At 45.1% G+C, this 16125-nt stretch overlaps 1 protein-coding gene across 5 annotated transcripts in view; it reads left to right on the top strand.

The window, feature by feature from the left end:
- The window catches only part of SHROOM4 (shroom family member 4), a 247744-nt gene that overhangs the window by 216068 nt on the left and 15551 nt on the right, over positions 1 to 16125 (top strand). For 3 of the 5 annotated variants that reach the window (XR_006695454.3, XR_006695453.3, XR_012429841.1), the window contains 4 exons: positions 400 to 1221; positions 5658 to 5838; positions 9929 to 10198; positions 11507 to 12771. Coding sequence is in view for 2 of the 5 variants with exons in the window: in XM_045384065.2 (XP_045240000.2) it covers positions 400 to 1221; positions 5658 to 5838; positions 9929 to 10198; positions 11507 to 11776 (1543 nt within the window). In the remaining 3 variants the exon portion in view is untranslated. Of the gene's footprint in view, positions 1 to 399; positions 1222 to 5657; positions 5839 to 9928; positions 10199 to 11506; positions 15487 to 16125 lie in introns of those variants that run through there. The other 2 variants (XM_045384065.2, XM_015443474.3) reach the window with 1 other exon arrangement.

Below are 16125 nucleotides of genomic sequence, written 5' to 3'. Positions count from 1 at the left end.
GACTGGGGTAGTATGTGTATATCCAGACTTTGGAGCAAACTGTTCAAGTTCAAATCCAAGCTCTACCATGTACTAGCTTTATGACCCCAGGCAAGTTACTTAAATGCTCTATGCCTCAATTTCCCCAACTGTAAAATCAGTGCAATAGTAATAGCTACCTCCTAGGGTTATTGTAAGGATTAGATAAGTGAAGACATGGAAAACACTTAAACAGTGCCTAGTATTTAGTATATGCTCAGTAAGTGTTAGCTATCATTATTATTACTATTATTATTACATTTACTACACATACTACATTGTTTTGTGGACATTTTAAATTTTATATAAATGTTGTCATCCAAACTATGGGCCTATCTGCAACTTGCTTGTTTTTCTCAGTACTCGTCTGATGTTTTGCAGGGAAATGGCTCATTCCAAGAATAGCTTTTCATGGGCAACCCCTTTCCATCCTTGCCTTGAGAACCCAGCACTGGACTTGTCAAGCTACCGAGCAATTTCTTCTCTTGACCTCCTTGGAGACTTCAAACATGCTTTGAAAAAATCAGAGGAAACTTCAGTTTATGAGGAGGGGAGCTCCCTTGCCTCCATGCCCCACCCACTGCGCAGCCGTGCCTTCTCAGAGAGTCACATCAGCTTGGATCCCCAAAGCACCCGGGCCTGGGGGCAGCATAGGAGGGAGCTCTTTAGCAAAGGCGATGAGACCCAGTCAGATCTTCTCGGAGCCAGGAAGAAGGCCTTTCCTCCTCCTCGCCCTCCTCCTCCCAACTGGGAGAAGTACAGGCTCTTTCGTGCAGCCCAGCAGCAAAAGCAGCAACAGCAGCAGCAACAGCAGCAGCAGAAGCAACAGGAAGAGGAGGAGGAGGAGGAGGAGGAGGAAGAAGAAGAAGAAGAAGAGGAAGAGGAGGAGGAGGAGGCAGAGGAGGAGGAAGAGGAGCTGCCACCCCAGTATTTCAGTTCAGAAACTTCTGGTTCCTGTGCTCTCAATCCCGAGGAGGTCCTGGAGCAGCCACAACCCCTCAGCCTTGGCCACCTGGAGGGCTCGGGACAGGGTTCACAAAGTGTCCCAGCAGAGCAAGAATCCTTTGCACTCCATTCCAGTGACTTCCTGCCTCCAATAAGGGGTCACTTGGGATCTCAACCTGAGCAGGCTCAGCCCCCTTGCTACTATGGCATTGGTGGGCTTTGGAGGACATCGGAACAGGAAGCCGCTGAATCCGCCAAGTAAGTACATATGAAAGATATGAGGCCCCTGAAGAGGCAGGCAACACAAGTTTGAATTTCACCTCCACCATTTCCTAACTGGATGACCTCAGGCTGGCCAATTAAACTGCTCCCAGCCTCAGTTTTCTTACCTGGAAAATGGGTATAATGATACTTGCATCACATGATTGTTGTGAATATTAAGATAATCTACATAAAGGATATAGCTCCATGCTTAGCACATAGCAGATACTCAGTAAATATCATGTTCTTATCCCTAAATATCTTTATTAAAATACTCTACTTTTCCTTAGTGTGTCTTCACGGTATCCATCACCATCAATTTCTGGCCCCTGATCCCAAAGGCATTGAACACTTGTTTCCTGTACTAGGTCTTTCCCAGAAACCTGGCTTGGGCATTTTTTCTGTCTTCTCTTCTGACTGCCCTCCAGAATAAGAGGCCAGCTCGCAACCTGACCTGCCTCTGCTCTAGGACAAGTAGCCTGGGCTTCTAAACTCTTCCCCCAACAACCGCCAGCATCACAGGTATTCCTGGGACTGGGTGCTTTATGCCTTGATAATTCCTTACAATAGTTAAGGACGTTCTTTTTCTCTTCCACTTTCTCCCCCTCCTTGTTTACCTGCCTCTTTGCATTCACGTGGGTGGGTAATAGGTGGTATTTGACAGGGTGAGCTGCCTGGGCAGGGAGGCCAAAGCAAGAGTGTGTTCTGGCAGCAGAACTGCCAGTGTTTGTTCACTCCACTGAGCCAGTTGTCATCTGCATGCCCTATAGTGCATGACTGGTTTTTTTTTAAATTTATTTTGCTCCAAAGCAAAAGCTCCAGGACCATCATTGCTATTATTGCTCAGCGCTCTGGCTGTCACCGGCTCCGCCTGCTCTCCTGTGGAGAGCTCAGCCCACTCTCTGCTAGGGCTGAGGTTCGGGAGGCAGGTGGCTTATGAGTGCTTTCTTTAACTCTCTTTATAGCAGGAATTTGCCTGAGACTTGTTGTGGTTAGAAGTACCTTGTTATCATGTCTTTTATTGACAGACAAATCTGTGAATTGGCTATCTGGAGCTAGTTGATCAGTTTTCCAGCCCAAGATGCCATAAGCACAGCATTTACAGGGCCTGGCTCCCAGGCACTGTAAGAATCCGTCCTTAGATCCCATGTGGCTGCTTCTCAAGCTGTTCTTCTACCTGGGGAGCATTCTCATTGTAATTAGAAAACATTTTGTGAAAAATACCTGTGATTGTTATCTATCATAGCAGGGAAAAGGGAAAATGACCTCCAAATAGTAGGCACTTAACAAATATTTAAGAAGACAGACCAAATAAATGAATGGATGAACATTTATTAAGTATTTATTATATACCAGATACTGCTAGATGTTATGTGTCCATTATTTCATTTAATCCTCCCAATAGCCCTATTAGCCATTATTATCCCCATTTGACAGATGAGGAAACTAATTCCAAGTTACACAGCAAAGATTCAAAGCCAGGGCTGTCTGACTCCAAAGCCAATGCTTACTTTGCCTTCCTAGGCAGCCTCTCCCAGAGAGATCTTGTTCTTCCCATAGGCCAGGAGTCACAGGGTCCTCTTCTCTACTGTAGGGCAAGGTGTGCCAGAGGCAGCAGTTACAGGCCCTGGTTCTTCCTTCTTTATGTAGCTCACTTTGCCTTAGCACCTTGGTCAGACAGAAAGAAATCACTATTACTAGAGATCTTGTAACTTGCTCCAGAGATTTATTTTAAATGACTATGGGATGTAAGGGAAAACATTTGTTTGCACACAGCTCTGCTTGTAGCTACAAAATCAATTAGATGCTCCTTTGAGTGACGGAAATTTAAGGAACAGCATCATTCCCAACATAGCTAATATTTTTTTGATTGCTTACTATGTGCCATGCATTGTTCTAAGCACTTTGTGTATTAATTGATTTAATCATCAAAGTAAACCTGTGAAATAGTTACCATTCATCTTCTCCATTTCTTAGATGAGAAAGGTGAGGCCTAGGGAGATAAAGTAACTTTATCACAAGATCTCAGGTAGCTCACTATGCTTGCTGTATCATCCCAGGATCTCTGGGCTCTTGAAGAAGATTCTGTTCCAGACCCTAGGAGAGGACAGTGTCCTAGCCAGAAAGAAGCAGCTTTAAGATTTTGTAAGGGACATATAGATGCATAATATTTTGAATCTAAAATGCAAACAAAGACATCCTAATTTCAGCCAAGTTAAACTCTAGTACCTATATAACCTATATACTATTCTATTAAAAAATGCTGGGTACACACAGAAGCCAGTTAGTGGAATAATCAAGTATTATTTAAGTCTAATAACTCTGATTCAGGTATAGGTATAGCTTGCTTTATGGACTCTATGCATTTCCTCTCAGTGCCCTGTGAAAGGAATCCGATTTTTGCTTTGATGTTTACTATCAAATTCCAATTATGTTCTCATAGATCACCTATAATCCGTTCCTTGTTAATGGAAGTGATAAGGAAAGGATCCCTAGAACATAGTGCCTAATATGATATATTATAATATGATGCAGGGATGTTTATGCTGGGGAACTGAGTCTCCAAGTAGCACATCCTTTTTTTTCCTTTATAACACCTTCTGACACAGAACTTTCACACGCACCCTAGATATTTTTCTTGTAGATAGGAATTCCCTAAGTTCAGACCTTCATATTCCCTCCAGAATATTCTCTGTTATCTGCTAACATAGATATACTCCAGCCAGAAAATTCCTTACATGTAGGCTTTTATATGATCTCAAGTTGTCCCTTTGGCAGGATGGCATAGTGGCTTGAAGCACAGATTCTAGAGTCGGGTTGTCCAGGTGCAAATCGCAGGTCTGTCATTTAATGTCTGGTGACCTTGGGGAAGTCACTTTACCTCTTGTTGCCTCATGTTCCTTATCTGTATAATGGTTTTCATGAACATTCAATTGTATATTTATATACCTGTGTGTGTGTGTATCTATCTTAGGATGGTTTCTGGGGCATGGTAAGTATGGTGTGCATGTTAACTAGTATTGTTCTTTTATCAATGTTACAAGCTTGAAACTTACATATAAATGAATTTACCTAGGATAAAGAATATTGGTGTGCCAAACTTTCTTTTGTGTGATGAATTAGGAGACAGCATAACATGAATCAGTAAATAGCTGTGGAGCCTTTTAACCATTATTTTTGACCTTTATCTAAGAATTGCAAATAGCTGCAAAAATGACTAATGAGTTTCTCCTATTTTCCCTTTCAAACAGCTAGAGGTTAGTGAAGGGGTAGTGACACAAACAGGTGGAGGATGGGAGTGGCTAGCAGGCAGTGAGAATATAGTGAGGGTGGACCACTCCCTAGCATAAACCATGGGCGAAATGATTTGCCCCTCCGTCGCTGAGACCTGACATTGTAGCATTTCTCTCTACTTCCTTCCTCATACCAGACCGGAAGCTTTGATGGTAGAAGAGGCCAAACCCAAGCCAGTATGGAACCAGAACTACTTTTTTTCCTGAGGAGAAGTTCTATTTCATGAGCTGGGGCTCTGAGAAGCAATGCCTCAGCCCCACAGGCTTTGGTGAACCCAAGACAACAGGGTCTGCTGCTACACTTGTCAAGCCCCTGGGTGCCAACTGGTTCCATTTTTTTCCCCATTTCATTCTACAACCATGGAGGAGGCAGGAGCCATTGGGAATATGCCAGAAGTGGAGAGATGCTATCCCTTTTCAGGCTGAAGGCCTTCCCTACAGCAGGCAGTGTCAGAAGAGCTCATGAGATATGTGCTGGGCGGTGACAAGTCCCTGGCAGGGTGCTAACCACAGCTTCCAACATGGTGGCCACTGTTGAGGTCATGGGTGACCTCTTTGCTATGGGAGATCTGCAGCAGAGGGTCCATTTCAAGTAGGAGTGGCATTGGAAAAGAGAAAATGATGCGAGTGTCCAGGAAAGCCACAGGGTGCCTTTGTATGCAAGACGACTAGATAGAGCCAGGATGGGTTGAGATCCAGGCGTAGGTCTGAGGGAGGCCAACAGGCTTGGAGAACCAATAGCTAAAGTCTCAAATACTTCTCTACCACCTAGCCCCTACTTTGGGATCCACATACTGGGGCCATGCACCAAAGGGATGGTGATCAGAAGTCCAGAACTTTTAGGGCCTGCCAGTTTTTCTGGATTTTAATTGAGTGTTAATGACCAAACCATATGATCTCGAAAGAAGTCCCCCTAGCCGATGAAGTCAGGAGCATGGAAATAGCCTTCTAAGTTCTTAAAACTTGCCTTAACTCCAGTTTGCCTTCATGTGGCCTGTTTACGTTTGAACAGTGCCTTCTCCATTTTTCTCAGCTCCTTGGTGAAGCAGGGTTCCATTTTTCAGATGGAGTAAGTAAAAAGCAGAAATGTCAGCAATCTCTCAGCAGAGGTGCTCAAATGGTCATTCTTTCTTTCCACAGACAAGAGTTTCAGCCCTTTTCGCCTCCTCCAGGGGCCCCAGCAATCCCTACCTCTTACTCGGCTTATTACAATATTTCTGTGGCCAAGGCAGAGCTGCTGAACAAACTGAAAGACCAACCTGAGATGGCAGAGATTGGCCTAGGAGAGGAGGAAGTTGACCATGAACTGGCTCAAAAAAAGGTAAAGTGTTTTGATGTGCCCTAGAGATTTTCAGAATTTAGCTTGAATGTGTCTGGAGGATGACCAGCCTTCTACACTCTCTAGAACATCTTGCATTCCCATATTTTCAGTATGGAAATCATACAGCCTCTCTGGGTTTCTCACAGATCCAATTCCAGTCTATTTTTGATCCAGTCAATAATAATAATAACAGTCATAATCATCATTATTATCTCTGTGATCCTTAGAACAACCCAACAAGGGCTGGGTGCGGTGGCTCATGCCTGTAATCCCAGAATTTTGGGAGGCCAAGGCGGGTGGATCACCTGAGGTCAGGAGTTTGAGAACAGCCTGGCCAACATGGTGAAACCCCATCTCTACTAAAAATACAAAAATTAGCCAGGCATGGTGGCGGGCACCTGTAATCCCAGCTACTCGGGAGGCTGAGACAGGAGAATTGCTTGAACCCGGGAGGCAGAGATTGCAGTGAGCTGAGATCGCGCCACTGCACTCCAGCCTGGGCAACAAAGAGTGAAACTCCGTCTCAAAAAAAAAAAAGAACAGCCCAACAAGGCAGATATTATTATCCCTTTTTTACTAGTTGAAGGGACTAATTTGCCCAGGGGTTACAGACTAAATGGTAGATCCAGCACTTAAAGTCAAGACGGTCTGAATTTCTACTCTGCAGTACATGCTGTCTCTCTGAATTAAGCCAGCCTTGTAAGTAATTCACTACCCAGGGCACATCAGAGTTTCTGCCAGTGGGCTCTTCTAACCAATGGCAGTGCCATTGGTTTTTGTTCTTTGTGCAACTTTCTGGGAGACAGAAGAGACTAAAATAAGGACAAATTATAGGCTGGCAAACTTTGGTATTTATTTGCAAGGATAGTCAATTATGTCTTAAAAGTACAAAATAGTTAAGTGGAGATGATGATGTTGTTGTTGTTCCAAAGCTTTCCTTTCTTTGTCTAAGTACCACTAGTCTGGTTTTCTAATGGAATTCTTGGAATCACTTTGCCCTCCCTGCACTTACCTATTGTATTTCATAAGTAAATAGGGTTGTCATGGCAACCTCAAAGGCTCAATTTACCTCTTTGTGGACATCTGAACTCATTGTAAATTGTTCTTCTGCCCATATTTCTTTCAGGACATGACCCGTAGAAAGGTAAAGGGCCATTTGCAAGAGTCCTTCCTCCAATTTTCCATCTGAAGCAAAATGTCAGGGGAAGAATTGGAAGCACGGTGGTGTTAAAGTTTTATTGATGCAGATGTCTGCTTCCTTGGATTCCATGTTCCCTGAGCAGGGGTACTCCTAGCTTACTCAGGGCCTGGCGTCTACGGGGACAAACCTAACAAAAGAAGTCTGACCAGGAAAAGAGAAAGATGATCAGAAATGGCAGAGCACAGAACAATAGAAAGTGAACTCAAGTGATTGTGGGTGGGCTATGACAGTTTTTGTCTCTGAGGAAGAAAGGTGAGGAATGTCACCAATTTGCAATGTCCCAGAAAAAAAACAACTCAGCTCTGGCTGAATCTGTGATGACTCCACAACTCTATCTACCATACTTCCCCAGGATTGAGGTTCAGGTTGTAGAGCACAAGTTCCAAGAAATAAAGGGCTCTCTCCACTTTTATCCTTCCATCTATCCCTGGAGCCTGGGAACTGGGATGGGAAGGTGATTTTCCAAGTGGATCATTTTCCAGATGGCCCCCAGCCATCCTTTGTCCCCAGCATTGACTTTTATTTGGGAGAGCAGATGGTGGGAATATAACTGGCAGCCTCTTGGCATCTAATTGTGTTGCCTTATTCATATCACTGATCCCCAGTTCCCAGTGGGTTTTGGAATTTTCCCCAGATGCAAACCTATTATACTTCAGACTGGGATCATGGTGATCTCCTGACTTTTGAAGAGTTCTGAAATATGACAACAGGTCTTGGAACCTGGAGGAGGCTTTCTTAGTCTTGGTCACTTTGGACATCTCTAAATGAACTACTAGAGAGGAATACATTCCAGAAAACTACAAGCCTGTGGTCCCAGTGCTTGGGCTAGAATAAGATTAAAACATACGCTGAAGCATACTCCTATGTACAAGATAATTTAATTTAATTCTCATAACAACTCTATGAGGTAGGTCCTCTTGTTTTCCTAGTTTTTAGATGTGGAAATTGATGTGCAGAGAGGTTGAGTAATTTGCTCAAGGTTGTATATAATACCACTGCTTTGCGGCAGAGCAGGAGTTCAAACTCTGGTAGTCTGGCACTGGAGTCTCTGTGCTCTTAACCACAAAGCAATACTGGCTACAGAGGCTATGGGCAGCCTAGGACAGGGCCATTCTTGTCATAACCTTGCAGCTAGACGAGTATCTATTAGCTTGGAGTATGTTGTAGAACTAATTTAATAATAATAATAGCATTAGTAAACATGCATTGTGCATTTAAGTGCCAGTCATAATACTAAGTCTTTTACTTATGTGGTTTCATTTAACCATCAGAAAATCTCTGGAGTTGGGGAGGTGTCCACTTTACAGATGAGGAAACAGAAGTCTTAGTGGGATTAGGTATCTATCCTAAGGCCATAGGGTTTGGAGGTGGAATTGGAATTCAGATGTCCCTGATTCTAAAACTCCACTGTACTTCCCTGTGACTGTACTCACCTATAGGGGAGACAAATCAGAAGACACAGACAGCACTTCCCTTAAGAAACTTACAATCAATAGCAGATGAGGGATCAGACACACACACAGAATAGAAAGTGAGGAACTTCAAGTTACACTGTAGAGTTCTAATTCTAAAATACTTAAAAGCGCAGACAAAAAAAGATCACTGAGAGAAGACTTACAGAGGAGGGCTTCCTGTGGGGGAGGGGAGGGGAGGGGAGGGGAGGGGCAGAGCTGTCCCCTGAAGAAATTTAGGAGTAACTAAAATGAAGAAAGAGATAAAGAGTAGGTGGAACTGCATAAGCTACTCAGGAACACAAAAATGAGCGTTGTGAACACAGAGGAGAGTGGGGAGCTAATTCTGAAAGGCTCTGAGGAGGGACATTAGAATGGCAAGGTGGGGCCAGACTGAGTAATAAATAATAGCAGCCTAGCTTTTATGCAGCACTTACTATAGGCCAAGCACTTTGCATGCGTAATCACATTGACTCCTTATTATGACTCAAGGCAGTGGGTAAAGCAATTATCCCCATCCTACAGATAAAGAAAGTGAAGCTCAATAATGTCAAGTTACCCAAAGTCCCACAGCTATGAAGTGGCAAAGCTATAAGTCAAACCCAGTCGTTTTAACTCCAGAACTCACAGTCCTACCAAAAGGCCTCAAAAGCCGAGCTAAGGAAGCAAAGATCTAGCAAAGTGCCATGAACTTGAGAGGTACTTAAATGGATTGAAGGAGAATGAATGAAGTGATAGGCAAATACCTTAGGGCAAATGCTTTTCTATCCTAGGCTCTCACAAGTACTGTAGGTCCTATTTATTAAATAGTCCCAGGAAGGGACTGGGTGCAGAGGCTCACACCTGTGATCCCAGCATTTTGGGAGGCTGAGGGGGGCTGATCACTTGAGGTCAGCCTGGCCAACATCATGAAACCGCATCTCTACTAAAAATACACACACACACACACACACACACACACACACAATTAGCCCTGGCATCCATGACATGCACTTGTAACCTCAGCTACTTAGAAGACTGAGACACAAGAATCGCTTGAACCTGGGAGGCAGAGGTTGCAGTGAGCTGAGATGGTGCCACTGCACTCCAGCCTGTGCAACAGAGCAAGACTCAATCTCAAAAAAAAAAAAAAAAAAAAAAAAAAGTCCCAGCAAGTATTTATTAAGTTGCATTTGGTAAATGAAGCTTAGTGCATGGGTACCACTTACCCAATGCCAAAAACTTTGGTGGTGACATGGAGATCCCTGCCAGATGGATAGAAGGCGCTTGCCCAAAAGACTGGAGTTGCTCATGACTTGCCCAAGTTTCCTTTGTTTCCAGTGACTAGGATAGAGCCCACCATCTGTTCCTTGGATTCCAAAACAGAGGTTACAGGCACAAATCAGTTTCTGTTGATTCCCATTCTCATCCTTTGTCTTCTCCTATTTAATTCCCCTAGATACAGCTTATTGAAAGCATCAGCAGAAAACTTTCTGTCTTGCGGGAGGCCCAGCGAGGGCTGCTAGAGGACATCAATGCCAATTCTGCCCTTGGGGAGGAGGTGGAGGCCAACTTAAAAGCCGTCTGCAAATCCAATGAATTTGAAAAGTACCGCTCGTTTGTTGGGGACCTGGACAAAGTGGTCAACCTGTTGCTGTCACTCTCTGGACGACTGGCCCGGGTGGAGAATGCTCTCAACAGCATCGATTCAGAAGCCAACCAGGAGAAGGTAGAGTTGGGGTCTCTGGGGTGTGGGTAGAGGGAAATGCCATTTATTTCTTCTCAAGGCTCCCTCTTTCAAGTTGGGCTACTATGGGAAACAGTAGAACATAGGGTTAAAAGCGTGTGAGCACTGAGGAGGGGCATGGTGGCTCATGCCTATAATCCCAGCACTTTGGGAAGCCAAAGCAGGCAGGTTGCTTCAGTCCAGGAGTTTGAGACCAACCTGGGCAACTTAGTGAATCCCCATCTCTACTAAAAATACAGAAATTAGCCTGACATGGTGGTGCATGCCTATAATCCCAGCTACTCCGGAGGCTGAGGTGGAAGGCTTGCCTGAGCCTGGGAGGCGGAGGCTGCCGTGAGCAAAGATTGTGCCACTGCACTCCAGCCTGGGTGACAGAGCAAGACCCTGTCTCAAAAAAAAAAAAAAAAAAAAGAAAAGAAAAGAAAAAACACGAGTGTGAACACTGGCTTTTAAGTGCCCTGAAATTCTTGCCCTACCATTTATTAGCTGTGTGACTGTGGACGATTCACGTAATGTCACTCTGCCTCAATCTCTTCATCTATAAAATGAGGTGAACATACTACCTGCCTTATGGGATTATTGTGAGAATTAAATTAGTTTATGTTAATTACATAAAACAGAGCCTGGGACAGGGTAAACACTGAATCAATGCTAACTCCCAGTAGTAGTAGTAGCAGCAGCAGTTTTGCCTCACTCTAGAGTTGGAGGGGGAGGTCTCATCAAGTAGTTGAGATTGGAAAGCTGTCAGTTTCACAGGTTGGGTCACTATGCATATACTCCTGAAACAAAATTGCCTCACCTTTCCCTATACAAGTGGCTCTGGATATACCTTTGAATCCACAACAAAAGGCACATATCCACATACATATACATACATACATGGACACATATACTCACACATATCCACTCACACAGACACACACACCATACAGAAAGTACCTCCACAGTGACAGCTGTTCACCAGATGAAAGGGACACAGGCTGGCTTTGTCAGAGCCTTCCTCTACCCCAAGCCCAGTGGTGGTCCCTACATTGAAGACAGCCTTAAAGGGATGGAAAGAGGTGATTTCACATCCCCTATCCAGAATTGCTGTCATGTTTACCCTCCTGCTACAGGAAACAAAGGCTTTTGCATGGAGGTGGACTTCAGGGCAGAAAATCTAGGACTGACTAATTAGCAGAATGTATAGCCACTTTGTGGCAGCATCTCTGGTGGAGTACTACTAGGCAGCACTGTTGGACAGATGTCTGGTAATTGGGAGAGCCCTTAATTGGTCCTCTGCTTCCCCAGTTGGTGCTGATAGAGAAGAAGCAGCAGCTGACGGGGCAGTTGGCAGATGCCAAGGAGCTGAAGGAGCACGTGGACCGCCGGGAGAAGTTGGTGTTTGGCATGGTCTCCCGCTACCTGCCTCAGGACCAGCTCCAAGATTACCAGCACTTTGTCAAGATGAAATCTGCTCTCATCATTGAACAGCGAGAGCTGGAGGAGAAGATCAAGCTTGGGGAAGAGCAGCTCAAATGTCTCAGGGAGAGTCTACTCCTGGGGCCCAGCAATTTCTAATTCTACCAGCACTCTGCCACAGCATCCCTGCCCAGCCACAGTGGGAAGTGCTTTCAATCTTTGTTAGCAGTTTCTCAGCAAGTAGATAGCAATTAGCAGTTTGTTCCAGCCCTCTACCCTGGATGTCTCTCACTGCCCCTTCCCTAGCAGTGGTCCTAACCAGCTAGGAGACCCTGGGGAAGCCACAAGCTTCTACCCAAGGGAGCTGCAGCAAGGTGTGATCTTACAACCACACTCTCCTTCCCACAGTTGCCAAGGGCAAGTACTTGCTGCACAGAGAACCAAGGAAGTGCCTTCATTCTGCTTTGTACTAGGACACCAAAGACACCAAGTGCTCATCACCCACCCATATCATCAACAGCCTCTAAAGGCTCAAAGGGAAGCTGCCTTGCAGCTCTACTCTGCCCCAGGGCTTGTGGCCCAGCCATTTCTCACGGAGAGCTGGCTACCTTGAGGGCATTCACCTGGCACCAGTTTCAGGGCCTCACCCAAGCTTTGCAGGGGAAAGCACAGAGGGAGGAATTACACTGAAAAAACAAAGCAAAGGTTGAGTACCCCCAGGTGCTCCTTAGGAAGGAACCAGTTTTAAATCAGCTCTACCCTTACCTTTCCCAGCAGCAAGTTCAGGGGAAGAGGCCTAGTCTTAGCCCTGGCTAATGTGACCCTCTTCCTGTCCTAAGACTTTGGTCCTACCACCTCTTGTTTCATCTTTCCTTTACATTGCTGGGGGTTAGCCCAGGTGCCTACCCCAGGGCTTCACCATATGGGCCATTAATAGCTCTACTAAAATTGACTTCTAGATATAGGTTTCATTATTGGGGGAGGGGGTTCTTATTGTTATATTTTAAATGGCCTTTTGATTTTATTTATTTTTGTGTTTTGATTATTATTTTTCTTTTTTAACTAATAAGGCGAGAAGAGGGGAGTTGGAGAGGGAAAAGTTAGCCCAGAAGGAAAGCATTTTCTGCAGATCAGCCTGAATCCACCGTGGCTAGGTAAGCAAGTGCCAAGGCATTGAATTGTTCCCACCATAGCCATCAATGTCTAGGAAGGAGTTCTCCCCTTGAACTCAGAGCCTCCCTACTGTGGCCTGGTCTTGTGCTTCCTTTAAAGTCTAAGTGACTGTGAGTTTAGCATTCCCCAGCAGGGTTCAAGTTTTTCTTACTGATTTCTTTTTGAAACCAAAGAAATCTCCTGAAATGGAGAAAGATTCAGCCATTTCTCTACCATCTCCAAGCTATGGGATGAGTAGAGGTGAGCTCAGGAGGAACTCCTCTAACCATTGCTTTCTCAGCCTGTGGCCTGGCTCAAGGGAACCAAAACTCAAGGTAGCTGGGAGCTCCAGCCAGAGCCAGCTCCCCAGAGCAACTGATGACCCAGCCAGGATCTTAGGCATACAAACAACTAAAACTGCTGCTGTTGCCAAGGCCTTGACACCAGTAGCTAGTTTCTATGCTGGAAAAGCAGCCCTTAGGTGGATGATAGCAAGAAGGGGGTTATGGCCAAATGCTGCCCTGTTATCCAGCTCAGCTCCCTGTTCCTCACTAACTGGGGCCAATCCTTGGTATCACACAACCTAGCCAAGGCCTGGCATCCCTTCTAGTTACTGCTGAGTTCCTCAGGGTCCTTGAAGGTCAACTGTAGCAGCAGGGATGTCTCATTCAACCAAAGAATTTGCCAAGGAACTTTTGCTGCTGTTACAAATACTTGTCATTAGCTTCCATTTCCTCTTCATTGTGTTTGAAAACAATGGGAGAATCTTGGCCAGCAGGGTGTCCTGGGGTGGGGGGTGGGGTAAGTAAGCCTTTCTGTGGAGCCCTGGGTTTGCTCTTAGTACTGCTGCCAGAAACACTGTTAGAATGGCAACCCTGCCATTCTCCCCTCCAGTGGAAGATTCTACTTTATTCAGGAAGGCTGGTGGCTTGCAAGGGCGAGGCTTACACAAGCCAGCCAAGATTGAGAAGGCAGAGGAGTGCTTTCAATGGAGGCCATAGTTGTCATCTTTTCTTCTGAGCAGGCTCTAGGACAAAGAATGAGCAAATTGAGATGTCCTCTATTGGGAGGATGAGGCTGATATGTTTCATCATTCTCCGATTTGTTGGCTAGAACACCTTTTTGGGAATATGGGTCTAGGGAAAAGAATGGTCACTTACCTGGACACTATGGCCGTAGTCTGAGTTTTTCTAGTCAGCATGTGATTGGTTGCACCTTAAGTTTATGACACCAAAAATACTATTAACTCCAGGCCGGGTGCGGTGGCTCACGCCTGTAATCCCAGCACTTTGGGAGGCTGAGGCGGGTGGATCACCTGAGGTCAGGAGTTCAAGACCCGCCTGGCCAACATGGTGAAACCCTGTCTCTACTAAAAATACAAAAATAAGCCAGGCGTGCTGGCAGGCACCTGTAATCCCAGCTACTCGGGAGGCTGAGGCAGGAGAATCGCTTGAACCCGGGAGGCAGAGGTTGCAGTAAGCCGAGATCATGCAATTGCACTCTAGTCTGGGGGACAAGAGTGAGACTTCATCTCAAAAAAAAAAAAAAAAAAACTATTAACTCTATTATTTTTGTTCTTAATTCCATCTCAAATTACTTTCTAGAGTAGGAATCAGAACACAAGGATGCTCATTTTCACATGGAGGGAAAGTTGCCAAAGCACTTAAAAAATAACCCCAAAAGTATACCTTGCAGTGAAGCTTGGTAGATAAAGGTGAACTGCGAAACAGACACTGGCGTGCCACACTCCTGCCAGGGCAATCTCATTGTGTGTGATAGTGCTGCAAAGCTGCCAGTATTACTTGAGATGCAGTGTCTCTCCCCTGTTCTCAGTTCCTGGGCTCAGCCCTCCTCCACAGCCTGCCGGTGAGTAGCAGTTTGGAAGGCAGGCCAAGGGAGGTCCCCAAAGACAGTTATTGGTCTTGACTTCTGCTCTTTCCCTTCAAATACTTATATAGGTCCCATGGGTAATAGGCAAGCATGATGGTTGATCGATAGAGAAGTCAATGCGTGAGTTACTATCACATGTCCCCCCAACCCCTCCTGCCACCTCCCGGGGCTCTGGATAATTGAATCTCCCTGAGTCCCACAGCTGGAGACTCAGCCAGGATATAGTCGTAAATGCCCAAGTAGAATCTGACATAATAAGACAGAGACACTGAAAATAAAGCCCTAGAAAGGAAGAAATTGGAAGCAGAGAAAAGGAGAGGTGAAAAGATAAAAAGCCTCTTTCAAGGTTAGGTTCAGGTTCTGTTTTCCATTTAACCTCGTGTGCCAAAAAGCTGCCCAGGCACACCAGAGCCACATCCTGAACCCAACCCTCCCTGACAGTGCTGCTCTGCCAGTAGCAGGCCCCAGATGGAGGAACCTGGGCCCATTTCTGGCCACTTGCACCCATTTGGAGCTTGGTGACTCCCACTGTCTTTGCCAGAGGAGTTGTCTATGCCAATAATATTTCTGCAACAGCATATTATATTATTTGAAGATTAGTAGATCTTTTGTGGGGGGTGGGACGGGGGCAGTTTCTATAGATGAAGAACCAATGTTGGTTGTACAGCTGTTGGGGGTCATCTATCCCATGTGAAGCTATTCTTTTTCCGAATCTTATTGTTTCTGCATTTGTGTCCTCCACCACTCCCTTCTTGGCTGACATAGATATGCCTGCCAGATTGTCATCAAGGGTCATATTTCAATAAAAGGTGCTAAGGACAAAAAAATATATATCCTGTGTTTTGACTCAGGTGATGGAAGTCTAAAGATTCTGCTGAAAAATACTGGAAAGGAATTTGGTCACCTATCCATAGTCCTTCACAGATAAACATATGACCAGACCATTACCCACATCCCTAAACCCTTTCCCTGGCCTCTGAGGGATGGTATTGATGCTGTACCATTCATCATCCCCAATTAAATAGCAGAATCTGCCATAGCCTTTTTAGGCGACCAGCTTTTAGACATCTATTTCAAGAGCATCCTGAGTAGAGGGCACAGAGTTCAAGCCATTGGATATTTCTGTTGTTTTATCACAGTATTGAAACATGGTATTTTTCTACTTAGAAGGACCTCAGGATCACAGCTCTGCCCTTTAGCTTACGGATATATTTCTTCCTCTCTGGTTACTCAGTGACAACATCACAACCAGTCTAACCCCATGTTTAGAATGCAGAAAAAGTCAACAATGGGTGTAATCTCAGGTATAGACCTAAGCAGTATACAGAGTCCAGTTCTGGAGTCTAGCCTGATCGAAGGTAAGCCATGTTCTTTCTAGACTTCTTCCAATCTTGAATTCTATCTAATAGTTTCATCTTACTTCTAGCTGATAGTCCAATCTCACACCTTCACGCTTGGCTCCCTGG

This window comes from Macaca fascicularis, chromosome X, assembly GCF_037993035.2.
Source record: "Macaca fascicularis isolate 582-1 chromosome X, T2T-MFA8v1.1".
NCBI lineage: Eukaryota > Metazoa > Chordata > Mammalia > Primates > Cercopithecidae > Macaca > Macaca fascicularis.
Note: the sequence above shows the minus strand (reverse complement) of the source record. Positions and strands in the feature narration are given on the sequence as shown.